The sequence below is a fragment of the Panthera uncia genome (genome assembly GCF_023721935.1).
Source record: "Panthera uncia isolate 11264 chromosome B3 unlocalized genomic scaffold, Puncia_PCG_1.0 HiC_scaffold_1, whole genome shotgun sequence".
Classification (NCBI taxonomy): domain Eukaryota; kingdom Metazoa; phylum Chordata; class Mammalia; order Carnivora; family Felidae; genus Panthera; species Panthera uncia.
In genome coordinates, this window is record NW_026057582.1 from 98,745,619 (window position 1) to 98,770,187 (window position 24,569).

The 24,569-nt window shown below is 36.1% G+C and overlaps 1 protein-coding gene across 2 annotated transcripts in view; it reads right to left on the bottom strand.

The window, feature by feature from the left end:
- Window positions 1-214: 214 nt before the first annotated feature.
- The window catches only part of ADAM10 (ADAM metallopeptidase domain 10), a 136,968-nt gene continuing 112,613 nt past the window's right edge, over window positions 215-24,569 (bottom strand). For both annotated transcript variants that reach the window (XM_049613711.1, XM_049613712.1), the window contains exons 10-16: window positions 23,077-23,260; window positions 18,182-18,332; window positions 17,182-17,365; window positions 16,360-16,468; window positions 15,341-15,561; window positions 4,254-4,380; window positions 215-2,475 (exon numbers count right to left, since the gene is read on the bottom strand). In XM_049613711.1, coding sequence (XP_049469668.1) covers window positions 2,381-2,475; window positions 4,254-4,380; window positions 15,341-15,561; window positions 16,360-16,468; window positions 17,182-17,365; window positions 18,182-18,332; window positions 23,077-23,260 — 1,071 coding nt within the window. In that variant the 3' untranslated portion in view covers window positions 215-2,380. The remainder of the gene's footprint in view (window positions 2,476-4,253; window positions 4,381-15,340; window positions 15,562-16,359; window positions 16,469-17,181; window positions 17,366-18,181; window positions 18,333-23,076; window positions 23,261-24,569) is intronic.

A 24,569-nucleotide genomic window follows, 5' to 3' on the forward strand; every position in this document is an offset into this window, starting at 1 on the left:
AAGTGTTTTTTAAAATGATCATTGTGTGTAGATACAGAGAGATCTAATCATAAATTTTTTCATGGACTCCTAACTAGGAATAATATCTGTATGTGCAGGAAAAGAGACAATCGTCTTTCTGCTTAATAATCGCTTTCAGTTAGTAAGGAAAAGCTGCTTTGTGGGAAGCTTCTTTTGATAGTTCTCAGAGTTCAAAGAGTATGGAACCTTTGAGTTGATTTCATCAAGTCTATTTATTAATGCATTTCAAGTTTCAAAAAACCTTACATCTTTGCACAATACTTTATTTTTTGCAATTTTTAGTAAAAATTTCCAAAGTGAACAAAAAGATACTGTATAAAACACAGTGGACATTAAACTGACAGTAGTATTAGATCTCATTTGTCTTGATCCTTTTGTTTTACCACATCTTGATTTGCAGTGGAAAGAGTTCAGTGCACGTATCTCTTGTCAGAAAACATTTAACTTAGACTCAAAATAAAATAGGGCAGTGTGTACCTGCCAAAACCCTACCACAGGATAACATTACAGGCAAAAAATGTACATGTTCCAAAGTCTACCACACTCAAGAAGTTACTAAGAACTCTTGCAGAATAAAAGTCACCATTTTAGAAATGCAAACCCACTTCCAACCTTTGCACAGTCCAAAAACAAAGGCATTTAAATGATTTAAAAGCAATTACATACATATCTACCTACTTGTTTGTTTAGAATTATTTATAGTCTATCTGGAGTTTCATGTACAAAATTTGTCTCTAAATCATGTACAAAAAGCTGTATTTTGAAAAAAGTCACCACATACTGTACAAGTTTACAAGGAAGAGATCCCATTATTTTCTCTAGCATTTTTGGCCTTGCTGGCTTGCGTCACATTATGAGAATGATTGTGTAAACCTTATACTCTTAAGAAACAAAAAGGAAAAAAAAAAGCCAAAACACAAATCTTTTCACTGTTCCCTAAATTTGCCTCCTATGTGAAGCCAGAAAAATCATAGCTGTTTACTTCTAATTTAAGTGATGTAGTTGGAAAACAGAAGCAATAAATACGTCACAAGCTTAAAATTTTTTTGTAATGCCCCCTTCCATTTCTGCATAGCAATACGCCTGTTAATACATTAAATGCTTTTGCTTTCTTTAAAAAGCCAATTATTTACATCTGTTTAAAAAATAAATTTGGAACGGGACATTGTGCTGTTTCACCTTCATTGTTAAAATATTTTAGGGAAAAAAAATGTCAGAAGGCCTATCTACAATTTTAACTACTAGTTGAGCAAATCACCCTTCTTTAGTGGTTACCAATGATCAGTGAGAATATGCTGAAAAAATTGTTTCGGTATTTTGATAAAATAAAAGACCCAGCTTTTCTTTTCCAGGTCGGAGAAAACCAAAAACATAATTAGCATACTTTAGATATATGGAAAGCACAAATAACAGGCTACAAACAAAAAGAAGTCATTTCATTGACGTAATTTCTACCAAAGCATGAATAAAATTTCACCTATCGATTCAAAACTGGAATTGAATTAGAAGGTTTAAAATAAGTAAGCAGAAATCAGACATTTGCGTAAGAACTAACTCTGAAGTAGTATGCTGCGTATGTCCAGTTTGCACACGTAACTGTGTTCCTCAGCATAGCCACTCATGTGCTCTTAGCAGCCATTTGATGAAGACAAGATGAGTATCAGAACCAACTCCATCATTATAAAAAGGTAAATGGATTCTCACTTCAAAACTGCCTGTGTAAAGCATTACAGAATCCTGGACCACTGAATACCACCATTCTCTGTTATCCTGAGTATGTCAATTAAACAGTAATTTTTCATTAAGAGCGGAAAAATTTTATAATACAAAGAAACATCCATATTGCAATTTCTGTTTACAATTGCACACAGAAGTACAGTGTACGTAAGAAATACATGTCTGCATATAACAAGGTATGTACATTGGCAAGTGATGTCTCCAATGTTGAGGTGGTCGAGCCTCCTTAGCCTTGATTGGCAGTTGAAAAAAATATATATATATTTCAATTTGTGATAAAAGTTTATCGAGAGCCAAGTTTGCCTGCAAGTGAAGAAAATGCAGCAACGAAGAACAGGGAACACGGGGCACATAATAATATTCTAAGACTTTGTGCCATTACGTTAAAAATAGTTGTCCATAAGAAAATTGGGTTCCTTTTCCACCCCCCCACCCCCAAATTGGAATTTTCAGGCTTTAAAACTTATGTAATTCCACCTGGTCTGAGGACATGATCTCTTGCCATTTTTTCTTCGACTGTATTTGTGAGGGTTTAGTTTGGGGATGATGATTTAATAGGTGTCTCTTTGGAGTGAAGTTTTCCCATTGTAGGCACTAGGAAGAACCAAGGCAAAAGCTGCAGTTAACGTCTCATGTGTCCCATTTGATAACTCTCCCGGGGCCTCTGACGCTGGGGCTGCTGAATGGGCTGTGGAGGTCTCCTCCTCTTTAAAGTGCCTGTGAATCACAAAAGTAAAACGGATTTACTGTGTGCTTTTTAATCTTAAAAAACAAAGGTAACACTTCAATAAGAAAGGTTCTAGATCAGCATTGTATAGGTAATTTAAAAATTTCTGGTAGCCGTAATGAAAAAAGGCAAAAAGACAGCAAAATAATGTTCATAATTTTTTTTATATCACTTAATTCAATATAGCCAAAATATTATCATTTCAAGGTGTATCAATACAAAAAAGTATTAATGAACTATGTCATTCTTTTTTATATGCGAAGCCTTCCAAGTCTGGTATGTATTTTATATTTATAACACATCTCAATTTAAACTAGCCACATTTCAAGTGTTCAACAGACACAACTGTTAGATGAACATGAATTCTGAGGACAGAATCCATGAGGAATAAATTACTGAGTGCCTTTGAGCAAATGACTTAACCTCTCTGAAACTCAGATGCCTTGTCTGTAAAACAGGGATAATAATGAACTCATATAGTCTATATATATAATCTGTGAAGATTATATGACAATTCAGTAAAGGTGTTTTTTTGTGAGGGTTCAATAAATGATAGGGTTGTTGGTTTAAGTTTTTAAAGGTGAAATTTGCTTAAGGTGAAATCAAATAAAAGAAGTGCTACATTGCATGAGACCATAATTGGTAACATATCTAAAGAGGGTCATGTGGCCCTTATGAATCCCTAAGAAATTAATATAAGTTTTAGAGCGCTGACACTGTCAATTTACAAAAAGCAGTAACATCAAAATCCAATTTCCTGATTGCCGCCAAGATACTGTCGCAAGCAGTACTGAGACTACTGAGCTCTCTTGCCCCACGATAGGTAAATTCAGGGGAGCGACTGAGGGAAAATAGAGAAAACTGTAAGGAACCCCCTACTTTTAAACTACTTTATGTAGGGTAGTAGATGTGGCCTGAGGCAAGAGGCTTCATGAGAAGTCTGTGCAAGGTAGGAGAGGGACAGCTGCCAGTTAGCTCTTGTTCTCCTCTGCCACTGTCATGGGATGATGTATGCCCTACTCCTAGAGTGAAGAGTTCTGGTCCAGGCGTTCTGAGGGCAGCACAGAAGCCACAAATACCTTGGGGAAGGTGAGGGAGAAACAGATGGGGACTAAATAACCTGGAGCAGTTGCCTCGTACTCTTCTTTTCCAAATCCCTGGAGCTAATCTAAAGAAAGCCTCCTCTCCGAAGCTGTGTCTCCATGAGAGGTAAAGGGTAGAGACCAAACCTCAGGAGTTATTTTCAGAGATGGAGAGTAACTATGGTTACTTGGTGACTGAAGCCTCTACCGTAAGACCCTCCCACAGACTGTCATCTGTATTTCCCCATAAGCATCACCCCTAGGGAAAATGAGTTTATGTGCCAGGAAATATTTCAAGAGCATAAACATTAGAAACAATAGCAGAAGTACAGCTATTAGAATAGAAAAACCAATCATTTAAAAGTAGTTTATCATAATAAAGACAAAAAAAAAGGGAAGATTTTAGAATATGAAAAGTAAGAAAACAAGTATCAGGCAAAAAATAAATTTTTCTAGGTCTAAATATTTTTAGTGACTCAAGACAGATTAGCATTAAATTGGCAGCCATAAGTTAGAATGGATTCACAAAGAACACACTCAAAACTCAACTAAATAATTCATCCAGTGATCTCATTTTCAAGGAGAAAGTACTATAAAATTAGTTACTAAAGACTCATTTAGAATTCAATTCTGCCCGCTGAACAGTTCTGAGTTAAAAAAACACAGTCTCGCTCAGACTGTCTTACCTGGAAGAGGTTTAGGAGGAGGCAGCTTTGGATTACTACTTGGAGTATGAACACTGCATATCTTAATAAATCCAGCCATTAGCATGATCAGGGCAATTCCCATAAGTAATACAGCCCACCAATAAACCTAGAAAGAAACAGATTTCTCTACTGAAAAAGCTATAAAATATTTTAGGATATTTTATATTACATAAAATATATATATATTACATTTTAATTTTTGAAGAACATTTGTTCAGAACATTTGCTCATTGGGAGTTGTACAGATACCATATATAAGCACATACAGATCTTTTTTTAATGTCACAGAAATATTAAGGAAAAAGACAAAAAACGCCCATAATTTCACACCCTAGATGAAACCACTCAATCTTATTTTTCTTTCAGTTTTTTTTCTAGATATAGCTATGGTGGTCATACACACAGATAAACTCACATGCAAAACTAAGGTTCATCCTGTATATAGTTTACACTGTACTTTCCCATGTTATTAAGTATTTTATGGTTTGAATATTTTATTTATTTATTTCTCTCTCTCTCTCTCTCTCTCTCTCATAAACTATGTCTGTTTGCCTTTAGATTCTCCAGGGGCTTAGAGGGTATATTAGTTACTTTAAATTCTACTTCTAGATAAATTTTTAAAATAATCTTGAACCTATGCTTTTTTCTAATCGTCAAATACTAAAGTCTCTCTCTTTTGAGCCTCCCCCCTTTTCCTGTTATTCTATTTCATTTGAAATTTAAGCCCCAGACTACTGCTATGAAATTATTTTATCATAAATCTTAGCTTTCACTGTATTTTATATATTATAATATATAAATATTATATATTTGAATCATAACATCTATTATTTATAATAATTTATTTAAAGGTTAATTGTCTTTTTTAATATGAAAAATGGAAGGATATACACATTCTACAAGCAAAGTTTACCCAGTCTAAGAAGGAAGTAAAACTTTCACTTCTAGCTTAAATCATATAATCAATTAGCCAACCAAAAACTTCAAAAATTACTAGTATAATCTTATTTACAGAAAAATTACTGTTTCTATTCTTAATAAATTCTAAGTCTATTTTGCAATTCAAAATACTCAGATTTGGTTTTAAGACAGTAAGTAATAATAAGCATCATACAAAAGAGTTACAACTTTATAACCTTCACATTGGTTTAACATAGACTGATGTATTACATATATAGTTATTGCTAATTATAGCCCAAGAAACCCCCATTTAAGATTTTCTATGATATGAAGTCTTATAACAGCCTACTACTTCTATACTGTTTTTTTATCCAGCAGTGACAACATAATTAAAGTAATAAAAACTGAAATAAAAATACATGTGTGGGAAATGCCCCAAGCCACTTTCTTCATGTGTGCATAAAGGCTTTCACATACAAATTTATTTTTAAGTTGGTTTTATTTTGAAAGAATCTCAAACTTATAGAAAAGTTGCTAGTACAACAAACTTTTTAAAATCTGGAACCATCTGAGAGTAAATTGCTAGCATGATGCTCTGTTATACCTAAACATCTTAGCATGTAATTTTACACCATAAGGGGTTTTCTAGATAACCACAATACAATCATCAAGATCAGTAAGTTAGCACTGATACATTACTACCATTTAATCCTCAGACCCCCTCAAGTTTTGCCATTTGTCCTAATACTATCCAATTCAGAATTACGCGTTGCTTTTAGCTGCTGTATTTCTTTAGTCTCCTAAAATCTGGAGAAGTTGTACAGTCTTTGCTTGGTTTATATAACCTTGACACTTTTGAAGATTACAGGCCAGTTATTTTGTATTATATGTCCCTCAGTTTTGGTTTTTTAGATGTGTCCCTATGATTAGATTCAGGTCATACATCTTTAGTAAGAATATCACAGAAGTGATGCTGTGTTGTTCACATCGCATTCCATCAGATGACACAGGTTTTTGATCTTGTGACTGGTATGTTAACTTGATCACTAGACTAAAAGGTGATACCTGCCAAACTTCACCATAGAGACACTCTTCTTTTTTGTAGTCAGTGAGTCTTCTGTAGGGATATAACTTGGAGCTACAAAAATATCCCCTTCTTCATCAAACTTTCAACTTGCTCATTTCACTCAGTATTGCCTCATGGTTTCCTATTGTATTCAATGGGTTTATAATCCATTATTATCACAGTGTGTCTTTTGAACATGTCCCTACCAGTCTTTGAGCAACTTTACTTTCTGGCACAATTAATTCTAGGTTTATCTTATTCTTTCCCTACCCCAGCCCTCGAATCAGCTGTTTCTCCAAGGAGCCCTGGCAGAATTGCCCCTCCTATGTAGACACCCTTCTCACACAACACTTGTACTCAGATATCCCAAGCCAGCTGCCCCGCCACAAGGTGCCCTTCTCACCTGCTTGGGCTTTAACACCTCATATTGGTCTTCTTCCCCATTCCGCACCCTCCCTACTTTGCTCAGGCTCTAACACCCTGTTGTGTGCCACTATAGCTCCCCCCACTTGGCATGGATGCCCACCTTACTTGTCCTCACCTAATGGCTTTAGGAATATACTGTTCAAAAAGACAGAGGTAATGCAATTCAGCCTCACTGCTGAAAGATCTGATTTTTTCAACAGAAGCTACAAATTTCAGTTTTTATGTGGAATCTATTTTTAAGTGCTGTCAACTCACTCAAAATTTCTAAAAACAATACACAGACCTTACAAGACATGTTTACAGAATCTCGGTTGGAAACCACAAGTTTACAATCTACTTTTCAGAGTTCACTTTTTGTATCCTACCGAGACTGCTAGAGAATCTTTTAGAATTTTCTTTTGGTTTCTATAGAAAATAACTTCCAGAGCCTTGCTCTACTTGTGAGTTTTTAGGATAGTATTTCCTTTCTCTTGCTGCATGAATTTTCCACAGTCTATATGCACAGCTTCTGTCCTGTTTCTAGCACCCGGAACCCTTTTAAATATGCCACTTAATGAAATAGGACCTTCTTCTCCCTCCACTGTCTGCATTTCTGACACTCTGACCTAGTAAATTACATAAAGAACTAAAATTACCAGTTTGTACTACTCAAGTGTTCTTCCTGCTCTATACCAGTAGTTCTCAACCTTGGCTTGGCATGTTAGAATCATTTGGAAAGCTTTTAAAACTCAAGATACCTAGAGCAAATCCCAGACCCAAATAGCATGGGGGTGGGACTATGACATCAGTAATTTTATTATGCGGTATTTCATTATGCAGGCAAGACTGAGAACCACTGGTCTCAAACTTTTTCTGTAAAGGGCCAAACAATAAATATTTTAGGCTTGTCTCTGTCAAACTACTCATTTCTTCATTCTAGTACAAAAGCAGCCATAGATAACATGCAAACAAATTAGTGTGACCATATTCCAGTAAGCCATTATTTACAAAAACTGGGAGCAGGCTGGATCTGACCCATAGGCCATGGTCTGTCAACCCCTGTTCTACACCCATATACAGGACATTAGTTTGGAGCCTTTATCTAAAATGGATACCATCCAACACTAACTCTTTAGTTCTAAATCTCTAGCCCAACTACCAGCCTAAGAATTTTGGGAGAAGCTGAGAGTCTATGACTGGCTACAGAAAGAGAGAGTCCTATGACTGAGAAATGCTGCTTAAATAATCAGCACACATATGGTAAAGGGATGGTTCCTATCACTGAGTAGATCTAAGAATTATCTGATATGCTTATTAAAACACAGGTTCTCAGGCCACAACCCTACAAATTCCAATTCTGGTGTTCTGGTGAAAGGCCCAGGAAACTGCATCTTAAATGAGTATACCAGTGATGAGGATGCAGATGTGTGCTTCTTACCCAGTTTAGACATGCTGCCATTGTGGTACACAACCCCTGTGAGCAATACAGGAAGTTTAGCATCCCTGAACCTCATCCATCAAATGCTGGGAGAGCCCTTCAGTTACTCTGACAAATACGGTACATTCTCAAATTCCCTCTGGGGAAGAAGTACCACCCGTAATGTGATCCAGCCCATAAGCAGAAAGGATCAATGGTTTCCTACTACTTTCAGGCTGATGGGCTAATCACAGGAGATGCACATCTATTCCTAATGTTCATTATATTCTCTAACACCATTCCTTCCTTCCAGTCTTCCCTGCTCAAAACCATTTTCCAGGGACACTTGGGTGGCTCAGGTGGTTGTATCTGACTCTTGATTTTGGCTCAGGTCATGATCTCACAGTTTGTGGATTCGAGCCCTGCATCACGCTCTGCACTACAGTGCAGAACCTGCTTGGGATTCTCTCTCTGTCTGTCTCTTTCTACCCCTCCCCCACTTGCACATGCTCTCTTTCAAAATAAATAAATAAACTTAAAAAAACATCTTCCACAGGGTCATCAGTGTTACAACTACCTAAAATATGGAATTGACTATGCCATTCCTCTATGTAAAACCCTTTTTCAAAAGCTTCATACCAAGGATCTCCAAGACCATTAAGTGGGAAAGAGAAAAAAAACAGAAACAAAAAAAGCCCTTGAGCACAATAAAGTACAGCAAAGTACCTATATGATTCCACTTTTTAAATATATATATATGTATATTCTTGTAAAGGTATAGATCCTTTCTGAAGAATACACAAAAAATAATCTTCAGAAGACTAGGCTTCAGGGTAAAAAGATGGCTTATTTTTCAATGTATTACTTTGTCCATTAAAAAAAAGGTTGGGGTGCCTGGGTGGCTCAGTCAGTTAAGTGTCTGACTCTAGATCTCGGCTCAGATCTTGAGTTCATGGTCATGAATTCAAGCCCCACATTAGGAGTGAAGCCTACTCAAAATAAGTAAATAAAATTTTTTAAAAAAGGATAACCACACTTTCAAAAGGAAAAAATGTAAAAAACAAAAACCTCTTTTATTAAAAAAAAATCATACTTATGTGACTTTTTAGGTGCTCCCTATCCATAAAACATCCATCTGTATCCTCTATTTCTACTGGCCCTTAAGAATTTAGTTTTGGCATCACCTCCTTAATAAAGAGTCTTCCCTAAATAGGGTCCTATTTTCTGTGAAAACATCAGGCAGAAATGAAAACATGTTTCTATGTATTTGTCACTCTAATTCAAACTTGGCTACGAGCTCCCTGAATTTATATCCTACAAACTCAGTACCTATCCCATAAAAAAAGTACCTATTAGACTAGTTATTACAGGTGAGTCATTATTCCAAATACTGACTTTTTGAAACACTTCTAAACAGCTCATTTATTATTTATAGATTGTCCATACAAATAATGTGACAAGGCTCTTATAACGGAGACTGGATGTAAAAAATGGTAGTTTTGATACCTCTGGTACTAGTTTTTCAGCATCTAAAAAGTCTCAAATACAGATGCAAGTAGTATGACAGTAAGAGAAGCAGGTAACAAAGAAAGCTTGGATTTAATAATGGTTATAACTGTAGAAAACAAAAGTCAAGAGGACCTAGTTCCAGTTGAGATCAATAGACATTTACTAAAACATGGCACCCAGGTCCTTAAGAACTTCCAGGTCCTTTTAGCAGTGTTCTTGGACTTCCTCCTAGTTTTTCTAGGTAACTACACATCTCAAAAGCCCAAAGCTTGAGATGTTTTAGTAACAATGCCAGCAGCTCTTCAGCTCAGTGTGTGAGGAAATGAAACATCACAGTGGTGAGTAGATAGCAAGAAAAACTAAACAATGGTGTATTTGAGAGTGTAGTAAATATGGCCACCTTTGGTAGAGGGTACTTTTTAATACTCCCTTTAAAAGGGGGAGCCCTAATACTCCCTAAAATGGGGGAGCCTGACTGACTCAGTTGGTTGAGCTCACAGTTTGTGAGTTTTATATATAAAAAAGAGAATTATAAAATCTGGGGGAAAGAATACCAAGAATACCAAACCAGGCTAATAAACGCAAAATATGTGTTTCATCTGTAAGGAAAGATCACAATGTGTCCACCTGGTAGAATCTGAAAGAAAGGAGAGCCAACATTTACTCAACAAACATTTAATGAGTGTAAATTATGCACCAAGCTCATCTTTCATAGATACAAGGGTGCTAAGTGAAACTTAAAGAAGAGAAGATAACCAAAAGGTTAAAACAAAGCCTTGAAGTTACCAAGCACTAAATCAAGTCTGAGAAAATAATTCTACATAGGACACAGACAGATGTTATTCAACACAGTCATTTATATGGCAAAAAGAACACAAAGTAGAAAAAAATAAGTAAAAACTACAAAATAAAAGGTCAAAATTTACTAGTCTAATTGATTACATACTAATTTGACTTTTTTTTTAATTTAATAACCTAAATAAACAAAACAGACCTATAGGATTATAAAATGATAAAACAGGTATCTCCCCCCCAACCCAAAAGAAAACTGTAAGGGAGAAGGGGTAAGACATACACTCAAGTCTCTTCAGACATAAGACAGTCTTTACTGTTTTTAAACATCTCCAGAAAAAGTCAACCATACAATCATTTCAGCGAATGTTTCAGCATTTGACGACTCACTCTTCGCAAATGCACTCTAGACTTCCTGGGGATCACAAAACCTTGTCAGGCCCACTGCTCCTTGTGCTGATCCTGGTTTTGCCATCCTACAGAGGAAGAAAGCTTCCCTTCTCTCCTTCAGAATATACTGTTGTCTAGACTTTGCCTAAATGTTCTTCTATCCTTCAACTACCCCCCCGCCCCCCGCCCCGCCAGCCACCACCCCTCCAGCCATGTGCTACCCCTCACACCAATCTGCCGAGCTGAAAGCAACTGGCTTCTAATCCCTTAGTTACTTTAAGTGCAGCCTAGGCCAGCAGGATAAAATACCACTGAGAGAAACCTGAAGATATTATAGCTTCAGAGTGAAGAGAATATGCACAATTTTTATTCTTTTCCATATAAATTGACATTTAAGAAATCTGCTTCATGCATCCAACAAATGTATACTGAATCCTTACCATATGCTAAGCCTTGTGACAACACTGCATCTTTGTTGTTCAAGTTTCACAAGTGATAGCTATGTAGCCTATTCCACTAGGCAATGAAGACCTTAGAGGTCCAGATCCACCCTCCATTTCAACAGATGAGGATGACAAGGTAGAAAATCTCTATTATAAGCCTTTCAAAAAGGAGTACTAACACTGCAGAGACTGAAAAAAATGGTTCCCACACTTTAGCATGCACCATCATCACCTGTTGACTCAGTGGATCCGGGGTAAGGTCTGATAATCTGCAGTTCTGTCAAGTTCCCAGATGTTGATGCTGCTGGTCAGCATTTTGAGATCCACTGCTCCAGATTAGGGGTTGGCAAACATTTCCTCTAAAAGGCCAGATAAATATTTTAAATTTGAGAAGCCAGTCTCTGTTGCAACTACTCGAAGTGCAAAAGCAGCCACAGACAATGTATAAGTGAATGGGTGTGGCCGTGTTCTAACAAATCATTATTTATGGACACTGAAATTTGAATTTCATATCATTTTCAATGGAATATTTCAATAATATCTTTTCATTTTTTCAACTACTTAAAAATGTGAAACCATTCTTAGCTTGTGAGGTATACAAAAGCAGGCAGTGGGCTAGATTTGGCTAATGAAACATAGTTTGCCAACCCCTGGTTTCTAGATCAATGGTTGGTGCTCAATCCTGGCTCTTCACCAGAAATAGCTCAGAAGCTTTTAAAAGACCCAGATACTTAAGCCCCATCCTGTGAGATTCTGAATTAGTCTAAGCCCTAAGTAATGAACAACCAGGAATAAGAATTACTGATCTTGACCACTATTCTTCCAAGTGACTTCTATTGATATGTAGGGTTTAATAAGCCTTATGAATGAATAAAGGTTTCTTGGGTCAGCTAAGTTTGAAAAATGAAATTTAAAGACTTTTTACTGTAAGACTTCCCATGATATTATCATAAATATCTAAGAGGATACTACAGTATGCAATATTTTCCAGATTCATTGGACCATCAAATCCATGGATGTAGAATTCTATGAAGCACTTGGGAAACACTGGCCTAAATCTTTCATAAAGAATAACAGATACTTAATATGCAGGTTCATAAAGCTACAGCAAAATCTGAGAGCAGAAATTAATTTAAAAATGAGAAATACAGGGGCGCCTGGGTGGCTCAGTCGGTTGAGTATCCGACTTTGGCTCAGGTCATGATCTCGTGGTTTGTGAGTTTAAGCCCTGCATTGAGCTCTGTGCTGACAGCTCAGAGCCTGGAGCCTGCTTCAGATTCTGTGTCTCACTCTCTCTCTGCCCCTCCCCTGTTCTGTGTCTCTCTCAAAAATAAATAAAACATTAAAAAAAGAGAGAGAAATACAACTGATTCTTTTTTTTTTTAATTTTTTTAATGTTTATTTATTTTTGAGAGACAGAGAGACAGACATAGTGTGAGCGGGGAAGGAGCAAAGAGAGAGGGAGAAACAGAAACAGAAGCAGGCTCCAGGCTCTGAGCTGTGAGCACAGAGCCCGATGCAGGGCTCAAACCCACAAACCGTAAGATAATGACCTGAGCTGAAGTTGAACGTTTAAAAGTGACTGAGCCACCCAGGGGCCCCCTAAATAACAACCAATTCTTATCAGAATAATAACAAAAAAGAAGAACTTCTGGGGCACCTGGGTGGCTGAGTTGGTTGAGAGTCTGACTCTTGATTTTGGCTCAGGTCATGATCTCATGGTTGGGAGATCGAGCCTTTCGTCAGGCTCCATGCTGAGTGAGGAGCCTGCTTAAGATTCTCTCTCTCTCGATTTTAAAAAACAACCTAAAATTGCCTGATTAAACAGTTTCACAAGACAAGAAAAGACTTCAATTTATCGTAACAAGCATTTCACTAAATCCTCAAATCTAAATATGAAAAAAGCTTTTTTTTTTTTTAAGTTTTTAATTTTGAGAGAGAGAAAGAGAGAGGATGTACAACCTGGGGAAGGGCAGAGAGAGAGACAGAAAGAGACAGAGAGAGACAGAGAGAGACAGAGAGAGAGAGAGAGAGAGAGAGAATCCCAAGTAGGCTCTGTGTTGTCAGTACAGAGCCCAACACAGGGCTTAATCTCACGAACCATGAGATCATGACCTGAGCCAAAATCAAGAGTCAGACGGGCACTCACCTGACTGAGCCACCCAGGTGCCCCTAAATATGAAAAAAAGGTTTTAAAAATACTTTTGAGAGATCACTTCCATCAAACATTTTTAAAATAGGAATGAATGAGCTTTTGAAATGCTAATAATGAGTCAAAATTGAGATAATGGAGGAAAGTAAAAAAGTATTATTTTTAGATATGATTCACTACCTGGAAAACCTAAAATACCTGGTACAACATATACTCAGTAGAACATAACTCTGAGATCTCCATTATCCGATTACTTTTTAAAATACATTGTCCTCTACAGTAGACAAGTATACCACATCTCAACTTGTTCTTATTAGAGATAATCAAGGGGGGGGGGGGGAGAAGTGGATCCAAATTGAAAAGAGGGAAGTAAAGAGCTAAGAAAGGCAAGCTACTTGAAGTCACAGAACTGACAAATGCCAGAGGATGATACGAATCCTTGCATAGTTCCCAAGCCTGCACTCTCCATTTTGCCACAATGCCAAAGGCAACATTAGCTTAATGGATATTTTTTGAACACTTATTATGCACAAAGCACAGGAATACAAAAATGAGTAACATATCATGTTTTAAAGAGACCTAAGTTAAATAAATTGACCCATTTTTTGGTTTAAAACCTAGGTCTCCTAAGGAGTGCCTGGCTGGCTCAGTCAGTAGAGTATGCAACACTTCATCTTGGGGTAGTGAATTCAAGCCCCACATTGGGCATGAGGCTTAATTTAAAAAAAAAAAAAAAAAAAAGTAAAGTATTCTCTAAAAATAGATAAAACCTAGGCTTCCTAAATTCAGATTCAGTGATTCTCCTACCTTATAACCCCTATACGTCTAAAAATTGTATATTCTAACACACAAAGTATAGTATTATTCTTCCTGTGTATAATAAATGCCATTTTAATGTTAGAGATAATTCCAAAGTTTTTATTACAAATGTTATTACAAGAGTACCAAAAAGGATCACAACCCACAAATGACTTTCGTGTGTGTGTTTACTTTTAAGGCATCCTCAGTGCTGCATGCACACAAAAAATGTAAGAAAACAATTTGGGAATGGGGGAAGGGAGAAGAGGCTGAGTTCTAAGTCAATTTCCAAACCAAACTCCTTCAATTCAGATATATATATATATATATATATATATATATATACACACACACACACACACACACACACACACATGTTTATATATATACATGTTTATATATATATATAAATATATACTATAGTAGAAAATACACAAGTGATATATGAGTCAAAATTTACTGATATTTTAATGTAATCACTTAGAAATGTGAATATTCAAGTGACTTTAGACAGTCATTCTCAGCAGTCTTTTAAGAAAATTTCAGGTAATTCAACATCTGTACAGCTTGGAGAAATGTGGGCTTAAAAATAATAAAGTTCAGTGGATTTATGCTAGATGAACATCTATATTCATTAACAAATCTGCAAAAGGCTCGGTATCACATCTTAACTGTTCAACATTTCTGATCACTGACAAGATAAAGACCAAGAAATTATACTGAAACAGCAAAAAAAACCTTTAGAAAATCACCAATTTCCCTTTCATTTCTCCCATTCCATAAAGTAGAAGCCAAAGCTGGCTACCCGTCATTCTGAGACAAGGGAGAAATATAAAAAGCAAGCAAGGCTTTCCAAAACAACTTGAGAAAAAAATCCCATGAAAATGCCCTAATAATACAGACCAAAGGGAGAAGTAACCCATTCAGGAGAAGAACCAGGGAGCAGAGTAAAATAGGACTCTCATCATCTACCAATTAATCTACAAACAGTATACATGTAGAGATTCTAATCACTTTAAAAGAAAATAATACATGGGGATATTTGAACTTTAAAAATCATTCTTTGGATAAAGTGATTCTGGTATAAACAGGAGAGAAGTGATTTTCTCAAAACATTGGTGACCTCTGGCCAAGTAAAATGATGATAAAACCATTTTAAGATAAGGTTTCTTTACAAATAAAAACTATACTTACCACAATCCATTCAGCAATGTTTTCATAGAGCTCTGGACTAAAAATTGCTTTTTTAAGCCTAGCTAGAGGGCCATCAGCATCTACTAATCTGCATCGCATGAAAACATCACAGTAGCCTCTAAAATCATTGCAGGGGGATCCAGGTTGCAAGGTGATGGTTCGACCAAGGAAGTGCTTGCTCCACTGCAGAGACCCTGTACTGGCACAAGTTGATGGATCCACTGGAAAAGAAGTGCCAAATATAAGTTGAAGGTCAGATTTCCTACCAGGCTAGCTGGGGAGAGAGGGAGGAAAGGAAAAAACTGCCTAAAATCATTACCATGACATGTTATATAGACTTTCATTAGTTAGGCTAGATAACATCACAGGTAATTCGCCTTAAGTATACAACATAGGGGTGCGCGGGTGGCTCAGTCGGCTGAGCGTCCGACTTTGGCTCAGGTTATGATGTCACAGTTCGTGAGTTCGAGTCCAGCATCGGGCTCTCTGCTGTCAGCAAAGGGCCCACTTCTGATCCTCTGTTCGCCTCCCTCTTTGCCCCTTCCCCGCTGGTTCTCTTTCTAGCTCAAAATAAATTAATAAACTTTAAAAAATACATATATAAACAAATAGCCAGCAACTCTTGACTTAGTACCTACCATGGCTTTAAAACCCTCTAACAGTTTTTATACTAATTATTGCCCTAAAGCTGGAAGGTTTTTGTCTAGCCTATCGTTTTTAAAACACTGTAGGGACGATAATACTAGAAATACAATGCTGCGCTACACTTGAAAATTTCCACGGAGGATTGGTCTAGGTGGAAATTATCTGTCCAAACTGGATATCAAACTTTAATCCTTAAAATTTAGGAGAAAAATGGGGTGCCTGGCTGGCTCAGTCAGTAGAGCAAATGACCCTTGATTTTGGGGTCGTGAATTTGAGCCCCACACTGGGGGTAGCGTTTACTTAAAAAAAATTTTTTTTTAGGAAACAATTAGGTTTTGAAACAGATTTTATATTCTTGCATTTTAAAAGCTTACTCTTCTTCATGCAGCAGACATGGCATAATTCCTTATCATCTTTGCCATCAGAACTGGCACAGGTACACTCCTCCAAGCCATACTTCTCACAGATAGAACCTGCACATTGCTGAAAGAAAAAAAGAAGACAAATTATTTAATCCCTATACAGTCAAGCCTATAATTCATAGTAATAGACAAATATACACGTCCAATGCTAATATAATTAAATAGAAATAAGAGTGGGGGGGGAAAGCATAGATTAGCATCAGAAACGGATCACATAAACACATCTGAAAAAGAGGTAAGTGCAAAAAATACAGGAAATCTTTCAAAGAAATGGCAACTTAAAAAAATCTAAACAAAACAAAAACAGAGAAGAGATTAGATGAGCATCAATTTTACATTGATTATTGCTCCTTTGTAAGAAGAAAAAAATGAAATTTTCCTCATGTACAGGAAAGTGATTATTTAGCCAAGAAAGCTTTAAACACTTCACAGAGAAAATGACCAGAAGAGTTCTTTTATATGGGCTGTTAAAAACTAATTTATAAAGCTCAAAAGCAGTACAAAGTCATGTGCCTAGTCATACAACTACTTTTCTCTAGAGACCATCAAACATATGCAGTGGAAAGACGAAAGGTAAGTCAGTAACTAATTGAATGCCACCAGGCACTTATGCCACATGATACATTCATGGCTTTATGGGGAAACAGACAGGGCTCTTATTGAAACAGGGACTGGGATTAATGGCTGTAACTCTGCAGCTTTAAATAACAAACAATTATTCTGAAAAAGGAGGTTTTATAAAACTAAATAAAAGCTTATAAATCAAATGCTTACCCCATTAATGCACACTTGTGTATGCCTATTACAGTCCGTAAAGTTTGGTTTAGGATCAGAGGCTGGGCACAGAGCTGTGATGCCATTACATATTCCTTCTTTTGCACAGTCTGAATCATCCCGACACTTCTCAGTTTTTGATTTGAATGCACACTGTGCTGTACAACAGGGACCTTGACTTGGGCTAGAATTAACATTGAAGTGTTTAAAGAAAATGACTAGGATATTTCCTATATACATAGATATGGTCCTAATTTTTAAATCGTCAATCTCATCTTTTAAATGTTAAGTAGGTTACTGGTATAAAACTTCAAATTTTGGACTAAGAGGCTGCTAAATTTCAACATTTATAAGTGTAAATAAAAAAATGATTGTCTTATTTTTACAATCAATGCATACTATATTCAACAGTCTTACTCTACTTGTCTCTAGTGAAATGCTACAATAGGAAATGGATTTAATATTAGGTGAGTTATCAGTGTTTTTCATAGCACATCATACATTGGTCACTTCATCAATTTTTCTCACATTTATATGCTAAAATCAAACTAGGTACACAGACCAACCATTTAAAAAGTCTTGCACAAACAACATTCTATAGCTTATATCTATCACTACCAAAGCAAGTTTGACAAGTAAAATAATCATATGACACTAATGACAAGAATCTATGAAATGCTCATTTTCCTAAATATTTAAAGTTAAGATTCTAAACATACAGATGACAGTCACATTTTTAAGTTAGGAACTAAACAGTGTGTATTCTACTGAGCATCCCTGCATGTCTTTAACACCCACCACACAAGTTACAATTACAAGCAGCTCCATCTGCCAACCACAGCGCACTTACCAATTCTACTCTGGAAAAATAAATAAAACGAAAGCAAATAAAGACAAAGTTTCAAAACCATATGCATCTCTTAATGTCAGTTTTAAATCAGTCCTAAGTGCCTTCAGATGACTGACAGGAGCACAAGCACTACCAGAACCGGCAAGGTACCTGCACTGCTTCCCAGGCTTCAGCTTGCATTTCTTCCCCTCTGGCTGGTTTGCATCATAGCAGCACTCGTCCTTACACTGGTCACTGTAGCCACAGTCACATTCTTCACCTTGCTCTACCATCCCGTTTCCACAAATAGGCTGGCCAGATTCTGAAGACAACAAATAAAACAAAGTAAGCACTGTATGCACATGTTAATTTGATTTAAAATCCACAGGGGCGCCTGGGTGGCTCAGTCGGTTAAGCGTCCGACTTCAGCTCAGGTCATGATCTCTCAGTCCGTGAGTTCGAGCCCCACGTCGGGCTCTGGGCTGATGGCTCAGAGCCTGGAGCCTGCTTCCGATTCTGTGTCTCCCTCTCTCTCTGCCCCTGCCCCATTCATGCTCTGTCTCTCTCTGTCTCAAAAATAAATAAAAACATTAAAAAAAAATTGAAAAATTAAAATAAAAAAAATAAAATCCACAAACTCTTCAGAGCCTCATTACAAAGGCAGAAGGGATACTTGATGAATACAAAAAGTAGAAAAAGCCAGGAATCTAGAAATTAGGAGATGTAAATTCAATTCTCACAGTGGCTCAGTCACTAACTAGCAATGTAGCCTTGGGCAAGTCACTTCCTTTTTGTGGGACCTCAGTTTCTAACAGTAAAACAATTTGACATTATGGTCCCCCTGGTCCCCTCAAAGGTTCCTTCTGGGAATGGTAATATTCTATTTAGGCCATGCCACATTCAACTTTACTAAACAAAGACTGCACTATTTACATATTGTGTAATTCACACACAAATATGAATTAAGTTAGTGCTTTATCACCCAGAAAAAATTAAACCTTTTGTATTAACAAAAAATTTCAAACACACATTAGAAGTAGTAAAGGAATAAATACAATGAACTTCCATGTACCACTTAGCTTAAACAACTATCAACAAAATGCTATAAACAATTCCACCTAACATATTTATTTGTTCTTGTAAATACTCCAGGATGAATCTAAGAGGCATTTTTTGTTTTTGTTTTTTAATCTAACCATAATAGCATCATCACATCTAACAAAATTAACAATATGCTTAATAACATCTAATAGCCAATCCATGTTCAATTTCCTCAACTGTCTTTTTACAATTGGTTTATTTAAACCAAGTTCCACACAAGGCTCCTCAACCCCATACCTACTTTTGGTGGATGGTTGATATGTGTCATACGTTTTTTTAATATATAACAGACTCCCTCTGTTTTTTTTATTTTTACACTATTTACTTGTTAAAGAAATTGGATCATTTTGTCTAATGGAATTTCCCACATTGTGTTTGGCTGACTGTATCCTAGCCAACAAATATTTTTTTTAAGCGTATGTTAATTTTGCTCCTCAGCTAGACCCAAGCTCCTTTAGGGAAGAACCACATATTATTTATATCTTTTGTATTCCCACAGAGCCTAGCCATAATGGATCAAATCTTGGCTCATTAAAGTTAGACAGTCTGGTCTAAACATGGTGAATAATTTTAGAACAAATTTTAGGGTCTTTTAAAGTTCTTTAATTTCGTCAATGGGGCTTAAAATCGAAAGAGGAATGTTGCTATTTTAAGTTCATAAAATCACAGAACTTTAGCATCTGTAGGGAAATGATAAAAATCAAATGTCTTCACTTTACTGAAAAGAAAACTAAGTTTCAGAGAGCCTGTGACTTGCTGTAACCACACGCTCCAGTATGGGCAAATAGCAGACCAGACCGAGGATTCTGAGATCTTAAATTTGATGCTCTGCTCTTTCTGCTACATCAAATCAATGTGGGAAACAGTTGTAGCACAACTGTTGTAGTTGTAGGCTTCAAATTGAGAACTGAGTAAATAGAAGGGAACACATCTTAAACACAAGGCATATCTGAATCCAAACTATTCTAGAAAGACTAGCTTTGTATTTGGAAAGTGCATTCTTATCCTTAACCACATCAAATATTAAAGGAAATCTTAGAGCTAACTGAAGTTCTATCCGTCTCTTTCATTTTATACCACCTCTTTTGTTCTCTAAAACTAGAAGCATGCACATGGACATATATACCAAGTAAATAAAAATGATTTTTCTAAGGTCTAGTAATAATCATTTCAGAATTCATGTGACATGTAATTCAGGAAAAAAGGAAAAATGATCAAGTTAGAAAACCTCGGATGCAATATTTACTACACATTGGTTTTTACCTCACACAGAAATATTACCTCAAATAAGCTATAACACATAGGGGGGCAAATTTAATTTAATTTAAATGCAAAAATTATAATATATACATATCTCGTTACAATTTAAGAAATTTTCCTACCATAAGACTTATAAAACAATATCTCATTTTTAAAAGACCACTTCAATCAGAAAGTTTATGGTGAAAACCCGGTTTACAAATGAACAATCTCTGCAGCACTTCTACATTAAGAAGTTTTAGAGAAACTACCAGTGATAACAACAATGGTAACATGAGTGTAATTTTAATATGCCCTTTTAAAACAAATAGAAGGCCTTAAAAGAAAAAGCCAATCAAAATAAGTAACAATTGAAATTTGGACCTGACCAAAATTTTATTTTTCTGGGAATGATTCTGGGAAGAGGATAAAATGACAAGCTACAGAATGGGAAAAAATATTTGCAGGTCAATATCTGACAAAGGACTAGTATCTAGGCTGTGTAAAGAAGTCTTAAAACTCGACGCCTAGGTGGCTGAGCTGGTTAAGCTTCTGACTTCAGTTCAGGTCATGATCTCATGGCTTGTGAGTTTGAGCTGTCAGCACAGAGCCCGCTTCAGGTCCTCTGTCTCCCTCTCTCTCGCCCATTCCCCACTGGTGTTCTCTCTCTCTCTCTCTCTCTCTCTCTCTCACACACACACACACACACACACACAATAAACAAACAAACAAACACACCTAAAAAAAAAAAAAAACTCTTAAAACTCAACAGAAAAAAAACCCAATGAGAAATGGCCACGAAACATGGACATTTCACCAAAGAAGATATACAGATGGCAAATAAAGACATGAAAAGATGATCAACATTTTTACTCACCAGAAAAATACAAATACAAAAACCACAACACAATATCACTGTACTATCAGAATGGATAAAATAAAAACAGTAAAAATGCCAAAAGCTGGCAAAGATACAGAGAGATCAGATCACTTATACATTGCTGATAGGAACCTAAACTAATACGTCCACGCTGGAAAACACTTTGAGAGTTCTGCATAAATAAGAGCAAACAATTACTATTTGATCCATTAACTGGATTTGGGGGCATTTATCCCAGAGAAATTAAACCTTTATGTTCACATAAAAAACCTGCGCATAAATGTTTATAGCTGCTTTCTGCATAATAGCCAGAAACTGAAGACAGCCCGGACAGCCTTTAACAGGTGAGTGGTTTAGACAAACTGTGGAGCATCCATACCATTGAACACTACTCAGCAATGAAGACAAACTCCTGATACAGATAACAATTTGAATGCATCTTCAGGGAATTATGCTGAGTGAGAAAAAGCCAATCTCAAAAGGTTTACATATTATGTGATTCTATTTATATAACATTTTTGCAGTGACAAAATTTTAGAAATGGAGAATAGTGAGGGAATTAGCAGGACGGAGGGAGGTGTGTCTGCCCTCAGGTAACTTACATCTTGTCAAACAGGACAGGAACCCAAACACACGTAATACAAGGTAGTATATTTAGAATACATTAAATGCCACAAGAGAAGCATAGCAGGTGAATGGACACACAAAATGTGGTATATCCACGTAACGGAATATTATTCAGCCATAAAAAGAATGGCATTCTGATACATGCTACAACTTGAATGAATGCTAAGTGACATAAGCCAGATATGGAAGGTCAAATATTGTCTGATCCCACCTACATGAGGTACCTAGAAATGGCAAATTCAGAGACAGAAAATAGATTAGAAGTTACCAAGAGTTAGGGAGAGAGGGAAGCAGGAATTACTGCTTAGTGATTGCACAATTTCTATTTGGAGGGATGAAAAAGTTTGGAAATGAATAGTGATGATGGTAGCACATCACTGTGAATGTACTTAATGCCACTGAATTATAACTTAAAATTAGTTTAGATACACATTTTGTGTATTTTTTATTTCTATTTATTTTATTTGTATCATACATGTTTTATACCTTTTTTTCTTTACCATTAGAAAACAAGAATTTCATGGCAGCTTTATTCATATTGTCCAAACCTGAAGAGCCCAGGTGTTCATCAATAGAAGAGTGGATGAGTGAAGTGTGATATATTCATACAATGCAATACTAAGCAATAAAATAGAACAAAACACTAATGATGAATCTCAAAATATGCTGAATGAAAGCAGCATAAGGTTTTTCTTCCCCCAAAAGGATAAAAACCATATGATTCCACTTATATGAAGTAAAACTAGCAACATTTCTCTATAGTTAAATAAATCAGAATAATGGTTGCCTATGAGAGTGTCCTGGGGGGAAGAAAATGACCGGGAAGGGAAATGAAAGAACTTTCCGGAGTGACAGAAATATTCTCTATTTTGATAGGTGCTTAGGTTACACAAGTAAATACATTTGTCAAAGCTCATTAAATGGTGGACTTATGGTACAACATTTCACTTATGTTAATTAAAAAGAAAAGAAAAAAAGAACCACAAAGAATACTGAACTTTAGTCAATTATACAGGCTGAAGTATTTGGGAGTGAAGTACACTTATGTCTACAATCCACTTTACAACAAAAAACATGGACGGAGGGGATGGATAAGTTAATAAACAGTGACAGAGTAAATACAGCAGAGTTGTAATAGTTATTAAATGCAGATGGTAGGTGCATGGGTGTTTCAAATTTTCTGAATGTTTGAAAATATATGTTGGGAAAATATACATACCAACAAAACAGTTGTTTCTCTTCTTCTCAAGAACTTGGCTTATATTTCTAATACTACAGAGTGAGAATTTATTGTTGTTAAGTTTGTCCCCGGATGTTGCTCTTGCATACATGATGTAATTGCCATTTTCTTTTTGTCCTAAATTCTTAGATTCTCCTGGAGTGCACTCTGTTCCAGAATCATGCTGCCAAACAGAATATAGAGTTACATAAACAGGAAGTAAAATAAGGTTTTCGGGTCATCTGACTGAATGTAATTTTCTCACCAGAAGAACAATGGAAGCTTGTGGACTCTCCTGTAAAAAAAGATCCTACAATTGTTTTAGACTGTGAGAAGGAAAACAATTTGCTCTTTTAGGGGTCCTGTCTTAGAAGGGAAGGAAAAATGAGTGCAGGTCTAGCCACAACAATTTATAGCTCTGTAAATAGGGAGTAGAATGGAGGACAAACCATGATAAAGTCTATCAAAAATAAGCTCACCATGCACCACTATGTTTATTGCAGCATTATCTACAATAGCCAAATTATGGAAGCAACCCAAATGTCCACTGACAGATGAATGGATAAAGATGTTGTACATATATACAACGGAATATTATTTAGCAATAAAAAATGAAATCTTGCCATTTGCAACAACACGGATGAAGCTGGAGAGTATAATGCTAAGTGAAGTAAGTCAGTCAGAGAAAGACAAATACCGTATGAATTCACTCATGTGGAATTTAAGAAACAAAAGAAATGAACAAAGAGAGGAGGGAAAGAGAGAGAAAGTGAGAGACAAACCAAGAAACAGACTCTTAACTACAGAGAACAAACTGACAGTTACCAGAGGGGAGGTGGGCAGGGGGGTGTGGATGGAATAGGTGAAGGGGATTAAGAGTACACTTATCACAATGAACACTGAGTAGTGTATGGAAGTGCTGAATCACTGTATTGTCCACCTGAAACTAATATAACAGTGTATGTTAACTCCACTGGAATTAAAATGAAAAACAATAAAAATGAAAAAAAAAAAATAAGCTTGCCTACTTTCAAAACTAGTAACAGGAATATAAACTTAAAATGACTATTCTTTAACATATATGACATTCTTTACTATGACTAGTTCAGAGAAGACAGAGATGGGGAAAAACAGGAAACAAAAGAGAATGGCATGAGGCTAAGTACATACAAGATAGACATCTAAGAGAGTTGACTTATTAACTAAGTACATAAAAAAAGATAAGCAAATGCTATTTTTAAATGAAAATTAAGAAAAGCTAAGAGGTAAAACTAAAACACTGTTTTCAGAATCAAACAGGACACATACATGTATATGTACACAAAATATTTATGGTGTTGGCAAATATTACTGAAGTATCAGATACATACAGAAAAGTGCAAAGTACCAACTATAGTTCCATGAGTTTTCTCAAAGTAAATATTCTTACGTGACCAGCACTGAGATTAACTAACAGAATACTACCAGATCACAGAAGCTTCCCCCTCCTTCCT